Source organism: Peromyscus californicus, unplaced genomic scaffold (assembly GCF_007827085.1).
Source record: "Peromyscus californicus insignis strain IS unplaced genomic scaffold, ASM782708v3 Scaffold_16__1_contigs__length_79575227, whole genome shotgun sequence".
Taxonomy (NCBI): domain Eukaryota; kingdom Metazoa; phylum Chordata; class Mammalia; order Rodentia; family Cricetidae; genus Peromyscus; species Peromyscus californicus.
The window spans coordinates 11,067,216-11,083,497 of NW_026294458.1; the positions used below are offsets into that span (position 1 = coordinate 11,067,216).

At 45.7% G+C, this 16,282-nt stretch overlaps 1 protein-coding gene across 9 annotated transcripts in view; it reads right to left on the reverse strand.

Moving 5' to 3' along the window:
- Positions 1–16,282, reverse strand: part of Iqcg (IQ motif containing G) — a 44,069-nt gene that overhangs the window by 2,314 nt on the left and 25,473 nt on the right. For 7 of the 9 annotated variants that reach the window (XM_052740363.1, XM_052740362.1, XM_052740368.1 and 4 more), the window contains 5 exons: positions 16,121–16,202; positions 7,869–8,030; positions 6,292–6,366; positions 1,002–1,133; positions 521–622 (listed from right to left, as the gene is read on the reverse strand). In XM_052740363.1, the coding sequence (XP_052596323.1) occupies positions 521–622; positions 1,002–1,133; positions 6,292–6,366; positions 7,869–8,030; positions 16,121–16,202 (553 nt within the window). The remainder of the gene's footprint in view (positions 1–520; positions 623–1,001; positions 1,134–6,291; positions 6,367–7,868; positions 8,031–16,120; positions 16,203–16,282) is intronic. The other 2 variants (XM_052740364.1, XM_052740371.1) reach the window with 2 other exon arrangements.

Genomic DNA, 16,282 nt, shown 5'->3' on the forward strand with positions numbered 1-16,282 from the left:
TCTCAGCCAGGCCTTGATTGCCCACGTCTATAATCCCCAAGACTCAGGAGGCTGAGGTAAAAGGAGCATTGTAGGCTACATACATAGTGAGTCCCAGTCAGTCAGGGCTATGGAGAAAGACGCTGTCTCAATAAATAAAAATAGTAAGCTAAAAGCAGTTTTAAGTATGTTTTTTCTAATTTGCATGTCCCTTCCACCTTTCGGGTTGTTTTGTTTTTTTAAGCAACTTGTATTGGACAGCAGCAGACGGCGACTTACAACCGGATGTGGAGGGGGGCAGGGCATCCGGGAGCATCCTGCCTAGACCGTAGTCCCCTCCTCAGATGTCATGGCTGGGAAAGAGGCTTTGCTTCCACTGCTCACCTCCTCTGCCCAGGCCAGAGCCGGGTTTGCCCTTTCCTTTGTCACCTGCCTGCCTGCACCCACCGTGCGCTGCAGAGCGCCTGCAGGCTACCCCCCATGCCCACCCTGCCCGCCTGCCCGCCCGCCCGCCCGCCCTACCTTCACCCGAGCGCCCTACCTTCACGATGCTCTTCAGCTCCAGGTCATCCTGCTCCATCTTCTTCCTGGTCTTCTCCTTTTCCATCCGGTCCTCAATGATGACCTGCTCATACTCCCGGATCTGCACAAGTACACGGAGCACAGTCGTCACAGCGCAACCAGCCCCGCACACCAGTGATCCCGGAACACCGGGGACGCGGCAGGAAGACTGCTGCAAGGCCAAGGCCAGCCTGCTCCACCGGGGACGCGGCAGGAAGAGCCTGCTACTGCAAGGCCAAGGCCAGCCTGCTCCACCGGGGACGCGGCAGGAAGACTGCTGCAAGGCCAAGGCCAGCCCGCTCCACACAGCAAGTGGACGGCTCAAAAGACATCCATCCTGTCATTGTCGTCATCAGAGTCCCACTGGTTTACAGACACACCTCTACTTTTGGCCAGAACGTTTTTCCCCAGCCCCTCGCTGGCTTCCACTCATTCCCCGGGGGTCCACTACCACCCCTTACCGTCTTCGCAAGGTCCTGAAGGTGTGATAGGTTGGTGGCCTTGGCAGCCTTGAGAGCATTTAACTCATTCTGTTTTGCTTCTGTATCTTTATCAAATTTCTCCATCCAGAACTCTAGCTTCTCCTCAAGTTTCTATTTGGAAAGAACATTAAAACATGGCTCCCACCAGACATAAAATAACAGGACTGTGTGATGCCGGTTACAGCAAGAACACGCACGTTTTGCTACAGAGATCCAGTCAGAACAGACGTGGTGAGGGCATGAGGCAGGGGTGCTTTTAATCTGGTTGGTGGCCACACACACTATACACTCCACATGTGTGTACTTTCCTGTGTGAGCCGCTCAGCTTTTAAAATAGGAGGAGGGCGCCTGTGAGCTAACAGCATGGGACACATGCACAAGATGTGTGGAACTCAAGCCAGGCAAAATCTCAGAGGGTGGAGGTGGGCAAGAAGTCCCACCCTAGCTGGGACGCCGATGGCAACTGACAGCTGATGGGGAGGAAGAGCCTGTCCTCTTGGAGGGGGTGGCCCCCAGAAGTCACCACACACCACTGGAATGCCACACAACCAAGAGCACCTGGGCAGTACAAATTGTGTCTGAGGGTTTTTTTAAAGGACAGTTTGAGGTGGGTAGGGAAGTGGGGTTGGATCCGGGAGGAGTTGAAGGAGTAAATGTCATCAAAATACATTTTATGAAATTGTCTACTAATAAGATGAAAAAGATACATAAAGTGACGAGAAAATCAGGAGGAGGGGCTGGGTTCAGCTCTGGGTAGGTCGCTCTTGCTTTGACATGCGGCCTTCGGTTTGACACCCAGCACTTCGAAACAAACGCTTGAACTCTTCAAAAATGAATCAACATTCATAGGCCAAGATAAAAACACTGGGGGAGGGGTTCCAGTGACGTGGGGAGGGGCTCCAGTGGTGTGGGGGAGGGGCTCCAGTGACGTGGGGAGGGGCTCCAGTGACGTGGGGGAGGGGCTCCAGTGACGTGGGGGAGGGGCTCCAGTGTCGTGGGGGAGGGGCTCCAGTGTCGTAGGGAGGGGCTCCAGTGTCATGGGGGAGGTGGCAGAGGAGCAGGTAGAAATTCTGAAAGGTAAGCAATGACATCAGCTCTTTTTTTAAGACTGAAATGTGGGCTGGGGGTATGCTCAGTTGGGGTGCTGGTCTAGCACAAAGCCCTGGGTTTGACCGCCAGCACCACATAAAACTAGACATGATTGCCCACATCTATAACCAAAGTAGAGGCAGGAGGATTGGCCATCCTTAGCTACATAGCAAGCTAGTCCAGCCTGGAATACATGAGACACTATCTGGGGAGAGGGGAGTACTGAAAATTCTCAATGAAAACAGATATGAATCTAGGATAAGATGCCTAGCCAACCTAATTTTCCAATATGACAGAAAGATGAGAGTCAGTCTTGGAAAGTTACTTGAAGATGCACTTTTGCAAGGGAAAATGAAAGCCGATGCTGGGAACTGAACTCAGGTCCTCCGGCAGAGCAGGATAAACTTCCTCCTTGTGCCATCTCTTCAACTCTGTAGCTACCTTTAAATTTCTTATACATGCTTAGGTTTTGCTTTCTTAAGTCTAGAATTAATCATTGTCTATGTTCTGTTGCTTTTATTAAAGTAAAAATTTGTATTTACCTACCCCCCTTCCCAATATCCTATGTTGAAATCAATTTTTTGCAAATGTCAAATACACTGGCATACAAAATCTATTATTGTGCTGCATTGTGCTGTACAAAGATTGTTGTCTTTCCGCTTTACATCCACTAGCTGAGAGAGCTAGAGGTCTAAAGAATTCAAGGAAATATGAGTGTGAGGCTGGAATCTGAACCTTGGAATCTGCCTTCAGAGCCTGTGCACCTCCCATTAGACTTGACTGCCTCCTGAGGAACTTCAGGTCCGGTTATGGCTTTACTAGTTTTTTGATTAGGAGCCTGTCCTGGTCTTGTGGAGGGGCTAAGCTTGAGCACTTCACAACCACCTGTCACCTCCTGAGTGCTCCGGGGGATCTAACACCGTTCTCTGGCTTCAATGTGGCAGATACACATACACATACACATAAATAAATATACTTAAGATACACAAGTGTATTTTACTTTATGAACGTATTAAAGGAGAAAAAATACATAAATGATGATTTGGATGGATGAAAAAATGCATCTCAGCCAGGCGTGGTGACACACACCTTCAATCCCAGCACTCACAAGACAACTCTGAATTCTTTGAGTTTGAGGCCAGCTTGGTCTTCACAGTGAATTCCAGGCCAGCCAGGGCTATGTAATGAGATCCAGTCTCAAACAATTAAAAATTTAAAATTTAAAAACAAATGTGTAGTTACTGGTTTAAAAAACAAAAAACAAAACAACGTTGACAAGAAACTCCTTAACGTAATAAAATTTGCACACCCGTGATCTACAGAGTACTCCGCCCCATTTGTGTCAGCCATCAGCCTCCAGCTCTCAGCTCCCAGTACTTTCTGCAGGGCCTGGCCTCACTGGAAATGTTTGGCCACTTAGCAAAATACTAAGCTTTGTCAGTAGAGGGCACTGGAGGACATGACAGAGGTCTGGAGGCTCCTGGGCACACTGCTAGTGCTGTGACACCCAGGGGCACCAACACATTTAACTAACAACCACAGCCTCTGCTTACCATCTGCATTATGACCGGGTGTGGTGAATTCCTAGAATTTAAAGGATGCAACAGCAAATCCATAGTGTTTTACTTTAACATATTAAAAGAGAAAAAATCTCAATGACAATAGTCCATCGTATACACTATTCATCTGATTGAAGAAGGAAGAGGAAGGAGAGAGAGGAAGGGTTGAGGGAGAGAGGAGGAGAGAACAGAACATCTAAGCCAGCCATGTGCACACTCCTATAACGTTAGATCTATGGTTTTTCAGTCAGTCTATTTGGGTTTTCTAGATAGATGATTTTATTGGCTGGAAACACTGTTACATCTTCCCTTATATCATTTGTACATGTTTCTGTCTTAGCACTAACTCTGTAGTTAAACAGTGTGGTGCTGATTAGCACTAAAGATAATGGGTCCAGCTCACCTCCTTTCCTTCCACATCTCCTCTTACCCCTCCCTTCCTTTGTCCCTTACTCATTTCTTTCCTTTTGGATCTTTTTTTTTTTTTTTTTGTAAGACACGATCTCATGTAGCCCAGGTTAGCTTCAAACTCCTGATCCTTCTGTCTCTACCTCCCGAATGCTAAGATTACAAATGTAAGCAACTGTGCCTGGCTTGGGGCATTATTGTCATCATCATCATCATCAGAGACGGGGTCTCACTGTGTAGCCCAGGCTGGCCTAGAACCCATAGAGGTCTGCCTGCCTCTGTCTCTTGAGTGCTTGGGATGAAATGCATGTGCTACCCTACCACACCTGGCTATGGGGCATGGCTTCTTTTATTTGGGGCTTTAATGGTGTTTTGAACAGGATTCCACATAGACGGACATCTGTACCAAGTTCTCGTATGCTAGTTAGGCCATTACTGAGAACTGGACAACTGAATCTGGATTTTTGCATGATTGGTCTTGGGTAAAATCGAACCTCCTCTTTTTGAGGCTCTCTTACCAGTGGAAATACCCTGCTCTCCTGTGTCTGAGAATAATGGGTCACACTTGCATTCACGCATGCACACACACACACACACACACACAATCAATCAATCAATCAATACTGAAGAGAGAGATGGCTTGAAATGACTGCATCCATCGCCAACGGCAGAACAGATTATACAGTGCCTGGGCTACATTCACGGCACACGATGGGGAAAGGTGTCTGTCTCATTTATCCAGAATCACAAAAGTCCAGTCCCAGTCCCTCCAAAGTGCTTTTCTATCCCTGAGACTGACTTAGTAAATACCCTGCAGTGATGATCAGTAGTGGTCGGAGCAGACATGTGTCCACTCAATGGACAGTTTATAATGATTTTAAATTATTTTGCAAAGAGATTGTAAGAACATGAACAAAATGAAAAAGCAATTGATAATTTTAAAAGCTTCCCTCAACTGAGCATGTTATTTTTATAATTTAAAAAAAATCAAGCCGGGCAGTGGTGGCACATGCCTTTAAGCCCAGCACTCGGGAGGCAGAGGCAGGCGGATCTCTGTGAGTTCAAAGCCAGCCTGGTCTACAGAGTGAGTTCCAGGACAGCCAGGGCTACACAGAGAAACCCTGTCTCAAAAAAAAAAAAACCCAAAAAAACAAACCCTCAGCACATAGAGGGCTGGGTACGATACAGCTCAGCAGCAGAGTGCTTGCCTGGCGTCCTTGGTGCCTTGGGTTCAACCCAAAGCACCACAAGAAGAAAAAAATCAAAATATCTTATTTTCAAATTATAACTATGAAGCAATGAAAGAACAAGCAAACTGTGTCTTACACAAGTGAAATTTAGAAGGGTGAAGAAAACCGTATCTGCCCTTACATTACAGTTGTGTGCTGTATTCAGATGCTGTATGTAGTCTTTCATTAGTCTTTTTGTTACTGCTGTTTGTTTTTTGTTGTTGTTGTTTCGAGACAGGGTTTCTCTGTGCAGCTCTGGATGTCCTGGAACTCACTCTGTAGACCAGGCTGGCCTCGAACTCACAGAGATCCACCTGCCTCTGCCTCCTGAGTGCTGGGCATGTGCCATCACCCCTGCCCCCCCCTCCACCCCCAGAACCTATTCATTAGTTGTTTTTTTTTTCTTCCCCATTCATTAGTCTTAGGGTTGGTTTTTCTTTCCTTTACTAAATTCATTTTGAGCTGAGCATGGTGGCGCACACCTTTAGTGCCAGCACTTGGGAGGCAGAGGTACCGAATCCTGGTCTACATAATGAGTTCTAGGCCAGCCAGACTACATAGTGAGACACTGTGTCCTTAAATACAAAAGCATTGCTTTCCTCAGAATTTTATGAGGGGAATTTCTTTGATTTGAAACAGGGTCTCACTATTTGAGCCCTTTCTACCCTGGAACTTGCTATGTAGACCAGGGAGAGTTTGGGGTGTTTGTTTGTTTATTTGGGGGGGTTCAAGACAGGGTTTCCTCTGTGTAACAGCCCTAGCTATCCTGGAACTCCCTTTGTAGATCAAGCTGGCTTTGAACTCAGAGATACACTTGCCTCTGCCTCCCAAGTGCTGGGATTAAAGCCTGGAGTCACAATTGTGAGCTGCCATGCAGGTGCTGGGAACTGAACCCAGGTCCTCTGCAAGAGCAGCCAGTGCTCTTAACCTCTAGGGCATCTCTAATTTGATGCTAATTGCGTTATCCGTGTCCAGGTGACTCACCTGCTGCTCTTTTTTAAGGAACATTTCAATGTCCATGTGAACTCGGTTCTCTTCTTCAATTCTCATCCTCAGCTTCTGTAAAGCACCAAACACAGGCTCTCTACTCAGCAAGGCTGAGACCAGCAGTCCCCGGTGGCAGGCGCAGCAGGGACCCCAGGCACGCCCAGGCTTCCCTACAGAGCTATCCATTTGTACTCCACAAACACTGCAGAGCCATGGGCTGGCACCTCCTCAGACACACGCAAGGGCCCCAGAAAAGGCCATCGCAGTCCTGTCATCTGAAAAACAACGCTTCAAGGGTACAAGATTCTCGGCCCAGGGAAGGATGTTACAGAATTCAAGACGGCCCACCCCCGGATCCCGGCTCTCTGGAGGCTGAGGCAGGCAGGTCAGTTCAAGACCAGTCCTGCAATGCACAGTGAGTCTGAGGCTGCCCTGAACTACACAAGCCAATGCCGAAGAGGAGGAGGAGGAGGAGGAAGAAGAAGACGACAACAGAACCGAACAAAACCAGCAGGTTTTGGGGGTTCAAGAGCACCACCTGGGAGGAGAGCTTTCCCGGCAGCCTCTCCAAGTCATAGGAAGAAGCATGAGGTACAGCCATTCAAATCTCTAGTCACAAATACTTAAGAGCCCAGTTAGTCTTTTATGTTTGACCTCAAGGGCTGTGCTGGGCATGAAGGATACCCTTTATCTTCCTCTTCCTCCTCTTGCATTGGCTGACAGTGTATCAGGAACGACAGCTCGCTGAGGCAGGAGAGTACTCAGCAGTCAAGAGCGCATACTGCTCTTGCTAGAGGGCCTAAGTCCGGTTCCCACCACCCAGGCTGGGGGGCTCGAAACCACCTGTAACTCCAGTTCCATGGGGCCCAGGGCCTCTAGCCTTCCTGGGAACCCACATGCACACACCTATACATAATTTTAAAACATGGAGCTGGAGTTACAGGAGATTGTAAACCTCCCAGCATGAGTGCTGGGAACAGAACACAGGTCCTCTGGAAGAAATGCATGTACTCTTCGTTTGTTTTTCTGGACAGGGTGTCTCTGTATAGTCCTAGAGGTCCTGGAACTCACTCTATAGACCAGGCTGGCCTTGAACTCATAGAGTACTGCCTACCTCTGCCTCTCAAGTACTGGGATCGAAGGCGTGTGCCACTGCCTGACTAAGAAATGCGTGTATTCTTTTGTTCTTTTTTTTTTTTTTTTTTTTTTTTTTTTTTGGTTTTTTGAGACAGGGTTTCTCTGTGTAGCTTTGCGCCTTTCCTGGAATTCACTCTGTAGCCCAGGCTGGCCTCGAACTCACAGAGATCCGCCTGGCTCTGCCTCCCAAGTGCTGGGATTAAAGGCCTGCACCACCACCGCCCGGCTGAAATACATGTATTCTGAACAGCTGATCCATTTCTCCAGCCCCAAATAAATCATTTTTTTTAAAGTGACATCCCACATGACATCATCAAGTTATCGACCTGGATTTTTGTTTTATTTTGTTGTTTGTTGATACTGGATCATGGACTCAGAATCTGGCACATGCTGTCTCTGAGCTCCATTCCCAGATAGTCTAGTGTAGCACAGGTTACCTCAATCTCCTCCAGTAAGAGTTCCTCTGCTCTGTTACATTTCTTCTGGGTCTGGGAAATCTGCAGCTCAGTATTTCTTTTCATATAAAGATTCTCCAAGTTGGTTTTGGCCTTCATCTCTTGTAACTGGTCCTTGAGGTGAGAAATGTATTTGTTCCCATTCTGCAGAGATGAGACGGGTTTCGAACTAAAAATCCATTGTGCTTACAAGTCAACAGGGAAGTGGAGCTGGCTTCCTCCCAGCACACTAAGGGAAATGTTCTCAGTCAGGATATGAAAGAAAATTAGTCTCAGCGCCAGGAGGCAGAGCATAAGGCTTATCACAGATTCCAGGCCAACCAGGACCACAGAGTGAGAACTTGTCTCATTAAAAAGAAAAACAATGCTGGGCATGGTAGACATTAATCCCAGCACTCTGGGGCCACAGGTAGGTGGGTGTTTGTGTGTTTGAAGCCAGCCTGCTTACATGGCGAGTTCCAGACCAGCCAGAGCTACACATTGAGACCCTACCTCAAAAGAAGAACAGAAAATGAAGCTGGATGCAGGTGTACACGCCTATAATCCCAGCCCCTGGGAAATGAAGGCAGGAGGATCAGGAGTTCAAGGACATCCTTAGCTACACCTTTGGCTGCTCAATGGCAGCCTGGACTACAGAAGATCCCGTCTTAATAAAGGGCAGAGGGGCTGGCCAGAAGGCTCAGCGGACCACTTGTCACAAGTCTGAGGATCTGAGTTGGATCCCTGGGACACACATCGTAGAGGGAGAGAACTTCCTTAAGTTGTCCTTTGACTCCATACATGTGCCCCCCACACACCATAATAAATAAATGTGAGAGAAGAAGAAAGAAAAGAGAGAAAATGAAAGCTAGCAAATCCAGACTGAGCGGGTCTCCCCAGTGTCGGAACACAGTCTATGAACGAAGCTGTGTGGAGAGATTTCTGAGGGCTCATGAACAAACTCCACAGTCTTGTACCCTCTGTTCCTCTCTAACATGGCTTTGTTCTTGGCATGTGTTTCCGGCCCCGCCCAGGCGTAGTACGTGGGAGTGGATTTGCTTCCGATTAACCATCATCATCTTGTGTTAGTTTGTTAGGTTTTCAAGACACAGTTTCTCTGTGTAGCCCTGGCTGGCCTGGATCTCACTCTGTAGACCAGGCTGGCCTCCCGAGTGCTGGGATTAAAGGCGTACGCCACCACCGCCCAGCATGCTTCACAATTTTAAGGTCTCAAAATTCACTGATTAAAAAAGAAAATTCGCCGGGCGGTGGTGGCGCACGCCTTTAATCCCAGCACTCGGGAGGCAGAGGCAGGCGGATCTCTGTGAGTTCGAGGCCAGCTTGGTCTCCAAAGCGAGTACCAGGAAAGGCGCAAAGCTACACAGAGAAACCCTGTCTCGAAAAACCAAAAAAAAAAAAAAAAAGAAAAGAAAATTCTTCAGTAGCAGACACTGAGCTAGGCCGTAGAGAACAGTGGAGACCTAGTCAGCCCACGTCCAATAGGGACTACAGTCTAGTGGAAAGGTGTTGGGAGAGGAAAGAGTGTGTGTGCACTTCACTAATGGAGTGGGATGGTGTGTGTGCACTAATCTAATGGTGTGGGATGGTGTGTGTGCACTTCACTAATGGTGTGGGATGGTGTGTGTGCACTTCACTAATGGAGTGGGATGGTGTGTGTGCACTTATCTAATGGTGTGGGATGGTGTGTGTGCACTTCACTAATGGAGTGGGATGGTGTGTGTGCACTTCACTAATGGAGTGGGATGGTGTGTGTGTGCACTTCGCTAATGGAGTGGGATGGTGTGTGTGTGCACTTCACTAATGGAGTGGGATGGTGTGTGTGTGCACTTCACTAATGGTGTGGGATGGTGTGTGTGCACTTCACTAGTGGTGTGAGATGGTGTGTGTGTGCACTTATCTAATGGTGTGGGATGATGTGTGTGCACTTCACTAATGGTGTGGGATGGTGTGTGTGCACTTATCTAATGGTGTGGGATGGTGTGGGAGAGAAGGCAATCGGCCCTGGGAGACACAGTAAGGGTGACCTCCATTAGCACAATGTCGAAGAAGGATCCTCTGAGGGGACTTCCTTATCTGACACTTGAAAGATGAAGAAGCCAATTCATGAAAAATGAGGCCAAGAAAGTTTTCAATAAAAAGAAAAGGTGGGCCGGGCGGCGGCGGTGCACGCCTTTAATCCCAGCACTCGGGAGGCAGAGCCAGGCGGATCTCTGTGAGTTCGAGGCCAGCCTGGGCTACCAAGTGAGTTCCAGGACAGGCGCAAAGCTACACAGAGAAACCCTGTCTCGAAAAACCAAAAAAAAAAAAAAAAAAAAAAGAAAAGGTGAAGTTCATGCTAGAGTCTCCGGTCAACTAAGACCTGGATATGTTCTAGAAATTTGAAAGAAAATTTGTAACTCGAGTTGAGCACAGTGTAAGATATGTCCAGGTTCTGGTTGGTTTTATCAAACTGTCCAGAAGTCAGGGCTGGAGAGGTGGTGACCTGGTTAAGAGCACTGACTGTTCTTCCAGGGGACCTGACTTTGGTTCCCAGCACCCATGCTGGGCAGCTCTCAACCACCTGTAACTCTAGCTCCAGGGATTCGATGCCCATCTTGTGGACTCCTTAAGCAGCACACACATACAGCTGCAGCAGCACACTTGCATGCACACACCCAGACACACATGCATATGCATGCACAGGCAAATACTATACAGGCACTCAGACATACATACATACATACATACATACATACATACATACATGCACACACATAATTTTAAAGAATCATTTTAAAAACCCTCCAGAAGGCAGAACAACAACTAGAGGTTCAGCAGCTGGTTAAGGAGACTTGAAGATTACGTCTTGGAAGCTGGGGAGAAAGTTCAGTGGGTAAGAGTCTTGTTATGCAAGCACGAGGACTTGAGTGCACATCCCCACCGACGGTGGGTAAAGGCACTTGCTGCCAAGCCTGCTGGCCTGAATTCAATCCCCAGTACTCACAGTGGTGGAAGGTGTGGAAAATTCTGTTACTGTGTGAACATATGTCACTGTGACTGGTTTAATATAGAAGCTGACTGGCCTATAGCTAGGCAGGAGAACCAGATTAAGAGGATGCTGGGAAGAAGAGGGTAGTCTCGGGAGTCCCAAGGACACATGAAGAGAAGCAAGATAAACCTGCTGTACTGAGAAAAGGTACCAAGCCACATGGCTGAGGGTAGATAAGAAATATGGCTTAATTTAAGTTGTAGGAGCTAGTTAGTAACAAGTCAAAGCTATTGACCAAACATTTATAATAATAAGTCTCTGGGTGGTTATTTGGCAGTGGTTAGCTGGCAGTCCCGATGAAAAACTCTTGACTACAAATGGTGTTCTAACATGGGGCACCTACAACCACATAAGAACTGAGAAAGCTTTTAAAAAAGGTTCTAAACACACAGAAAGAGAACAAAACACAACTTCCTAGTCTCATGTCTCTCGTGCCTGTGGATGGAGCCAGCGGCCAACCACCATGCACTAGCACAACTCACTAAGCTGGGCAGTGCCGGCAGCTGACATAACAATTTAAGATTCATCTCATGCGATCAAAAAACTAATACAGTAAAGACAGATCCATATGGAAAAAAATCTTCTAAATGGGTTACAGTGTGTTTAAAAATATACATAGGCTTAGGAGAGTAAAGAAAAAGGATACATACAGTCATAGATTTAAAACGTTTAAAAATAATAAAGTCCTTAAAAAAGGAATAAAGTAAAAAAAAATATGTAATGAGCCACGTAAAGATGGGAAATACACAGAGTCTGGATTCTGTATGTTATTGTGCTGTCTGAGTTTTTTGATTGTTGATGAATGAGTGACAGCTGCTAAGACAACTTGGATTGTGAAGGCTGCTGGATGAAACCAACCTATGTATTTTTAAAATGTCTTAACTTCAAAATGGAAGTCAAATGATATGTTGCTTTGGGGAAGAGGTTATGCTTTTGTTTCCTCAGAAAATGAAAGGCTATGGATTCATTCCAGGTTGATATGGATCAGGTTTGATCGCAGAAGACCCCCTGAAAATCCTGTCTACAGACATAAAGAAATAAACCTAAAAAAACTACAAAACATGTAATGTATATTTCACCTGCTCAAACATAAAACAAAAAAAAAATCATCTTTGGCTGACTTATGTACAACACAGTCTATACAGATATGTCTATACCTTTAAAAGTTTATGTAATTTCAAAACAAGGGGACCAGACACCAATAAAGACAAATGGCCCAGGTGACCCAGCCTCTCAGAATGCCTCTGCTGCAGTTTCCTCAGAGTTCTACAACCAGAGCAGCTTCAAGGCTGCAATGGTCGAGCTTCACAAATACTCCAGCCAAGACGTAACAATTATCCTGATTTTCTCAAGCTTTCCCCAAAGATACCAGTGCCCACAAACAACAGGAAGTAGTCTAGAGAATGATGTCCACATTCCCAAGAGATGAGGTATGGATGGGTTTGGGTTATTCAATGGATTATGGGTGTTTGTCATTGTTTAGGGGGGTTGGTTATAAGTTGTTATTGGTCACAGGAAAAAAGCTAAACAAAAGAGTAAAATTCAAAGATCTCTTTCTAAAGGAAAAAAGGGAAATATGATATAGAAATGATGAGATAAAAGGGTAGATTATTGAATCTACTTTAATCCAAAAAACAACTATTAATCTCAAAATGTTTTACTTTGGTATAGATTTTGGTTTATTGATACAAATTTAAAGTTATTTTTGTTATAGATATTATGTTTCTACTCTTATTTGGGATATTGTGCTTATGCAACTCATTAAAAAATGTCATGTATAATTAAAAAATACAGGTAAGTAGTTAGTCATCTATAATAGCCAAACTTATAATCATGTTAGGTATGTCTTCAAGGTCACACACACACACACACACACACACACACATTTTATTTTCTGAGGCAAGGTTTCTCTCTATAACAGTCCTGACTGTTCTGATATACACAGATATTTTAGATAGATAAATAGTCTTCAAATACTTCAGAGACCTACAGAATATGACATTTAATATGTTTAATAACCTAAGGCTTTTCATGACAATGAGACATGTCTGCTCCTGGCAGTACCAATCTACTTCAGATGGAATTGGCTTTCTTTGTGGCAAAAGTATACTGTCCAAACTAGGCTAGCAGGACAAAGAAAAAAAAAAGTGACTGCCAAACTTTGCCAAGACAAGGTAGGACAGTCCTTCAAAATTCCCTGTATCTCAAAAATGTCTGTCAGATATAGTAGGCCTGTAGGGCAAAGTTGGATGCCTGAACATTACAGAAGAACCTAGGGTGACTGTCCAGGCAGCCAGAGGTCCCTGTCATTAGGTAACATTTCACCCTTCTGGGGTCTTTGGTGAATTTGAAGGCTAGACAGTCACAGTTAAAGTTTTCCTTAGTTATATAATAAAAGGTAAATTAGGTATAAAACTTTAGACTCACAAAGATAAATAGAGTATTTTCTCTAAATTTGCCAAATATAAATGGACTGAATATTGTAACTGTAATTCTTACTTGATAACGGTTTTTGTTTTATATAATTTTACTATGTTAAAGTTAAAATCTTCCTTTTTAATTAGACAAAAAGGGGATATGTGGACCATTCCTTTACACTGTGTGAACATATGTCACTGTGACTGGTTTAATATAGAAGCTGACTGGCCTATAGCTAGGCAGGATAAGGTTAGGCAGGAGAACAAGACTAAGGATGCTGGGAAGAAGAGGGCAGTCTCGAGAGTCATGAGGAGACACGAAGAGAAGCAAGATAAACCAGCTGTGCTGAGAAAAGGTACCAAGTCACATGGCTGAGGGCAGATAAGAAATATGGCTTAATTTAAGTTGTAGGAGCTAGTTAGTAACAAGTCAAAGCTATTGACCAAACATTTATAATAATAAGTCTCTGTGTGGTTATTTGGGAACTGACTGGTGGGACAGAAAAGTCCGCCTACAGGAAGGAGAAAACCAGCTCCTGCAAGTTGTCCTCTGACCTCTACACACCTGTACACATACACACACATGCACACACTCACCCATACACAAAACAAACAAACGTAATTAAAAACATCTTGAAAGCCAGGCATTTCTGGACATGGTAGCACATGCCTTTAATCTCAATATTCCAGAGTCATAAGCAGGTGAATCTCTCAGAGTTCCCGACCAGTCTGATCTACATAGTGAGTTCCAGGACTACAAAGTAACATGCTATCTAACAAATAATAATAATAATAATAACAACAACAACAATAATGAATAGGTGTTAAAGCCAGCTATCACTGTGTCTATACCCCACTATAACCTTTACTAGGTTGTGAAGACAGAGATCCCAGGATTGCGCTGGCAGCCAGCCTAGCTGAAATGGTGAGTGCCTGGGTCAGTGAGAGACCCTGTCTCAAGGCAATAAGGTGGAGAGTGACAGAGCAACATACCCAACATCTTCCTCTGGCTTCCACGTGATCTCACAGTGGCACACACATCAGCACCCACATGTGCATACATCATTACATATGCATGTACACTGGCACACACACGTGCACACATGCATGCACACACGCATACACACACACACAGGAGATAATGAACCAGTGCTTTGTACATGCTAGGCAAGTACTTTCCCATTGAGATACCTCCCAGGCTCCCCTTTATTTTACTTTTCTGAAGTAGGATCTTGCTTATATTGCCAGGGTTATACTTGCTCTATAGCCTAAGTTGTCCTCAAACTTGCAATCCCCCTGCCTCAGCCCCCATTCCCCCAGTGTAGAGTTTACAGGTTAGTACCATTATGCTTGGCTGCTACCAATCTTTTTTAACAACCCTTCCAACTCCCCTCTCCCTCTCCCTCTCCCTCTCTCTCTCGGGTTTTGCTATTTGACCTGAGCCAACTTCAAATTCACACTCTTCTTTCTCCTGCGTACTGGGGTTACAGGCATGCGATATCATACTTTGGCCACTTCAAAAACCATTTTAGGACTAGAGAGACGGCTCAGAAGTCAGCAGCACTGGCTGCTCTTCCAGAGGACCCAGGTTCAATTCCCAGCACATATAAGTGGTACACAAATATACATGCAGACAAAACACCTACACACATAAAATAAGTGAAAAATACTTAAAAATTAAAATTGGCCGTGCATGGTGGCGTATGTCTTTAATTTCAGCACTTGGAAGTGAGAGGTAAGTGGATTTCTATGAGTCTGAGGCAATCCTGATCTACATATAGTGAGTTCCAAGTCAGCCAAAATTACATAGTGAGTCCCCGTTGCATAGATAGATGGATAGATAGATAGATAGATAGATAGATAGATAGATAGATAGATAGATAGATAGATAGATAGATAAATGGGGGCATAGGAGATGGTTCAGGTGGGATGGTGGTTTGAGTGAGAATGGCCCCATGGGCTCATATATTTGAATACCTGATTCCCTGTTGGTAGAACTGTTTGGGAAGGATTAGGAGGTGTGGCCTTGTTGGAGAAAGTGTGTCACTTCGGGTGGCTTTGAGGTTTCAAAAGCCCAGGCCATTCATTCCCAGTTAGCTCTCTCTCTCTCTCTCTCTCTCTCCCTCCCTCTTATAAGCTCTCAGTTACTGCTCCAGAGCCCGCGGTTACGTTCGCTGCCATGATGGACAGACTCATCCTCTGAAACTGAAACCCCCAATGACTGCTTGGGCCGCACAAGGACAACCGCAGACTAGGAGCTCCAAGGGGCCGGTGCCCCGAAGTTCGAGTCCAGACACACCCGCACCTCTCTCTTTGTCTTCTCTCTCTTCCCCATCTCTGGTCTCTCCCTCCAGGATCTCACCACGGAGCCCTGGCTGGCCTACAACTCAGATAGGCTTGCCTGCCTCTGCCTCTTGAGTGCTGGGATTAAAGGCGTGCACCCGGCAACTTCCTCTCCCCTGCAAAGGCACCACAGCAGAGCCGGGCGGTGGTGGCTGCCACCCTTAGTCCCGGCACTCGGGAGGCAGAGGCAGGTGGATCTCTGCGAGTTCGAGGCCAGTCTGGTCTACAGAGCAACTTCCAGGACAGCCAGGGCTACACAGAGAAACCTTGTCCCCAAAAATTAATCAAAAATTAATTGATTGATTGATTGATTGATTAATCAAATAAACTAAATAGGCGCCCCAGCAAAGCAAAGGCTTTCCTAGTTAACTCCTCTGTGGAAGGTGACTTCCATGGCGTGGGTTTAGGTCGGTAGCTTTGGTGTCATCCTCACGGGGAAGTCTTACCTGGACTTGCATTTGACATTCCTTTTTGACATCAATTAACTGTTTCTGAAGAGATTTTATCTCTCTTCTTCCTTTTTCCTCCCTAAAAGAGGAAAGAATGTTAAGAACAGGGCTTCTCAAATGTTAGGATCAGCTGGACATTAAAAAATCACGTTCTTGTCA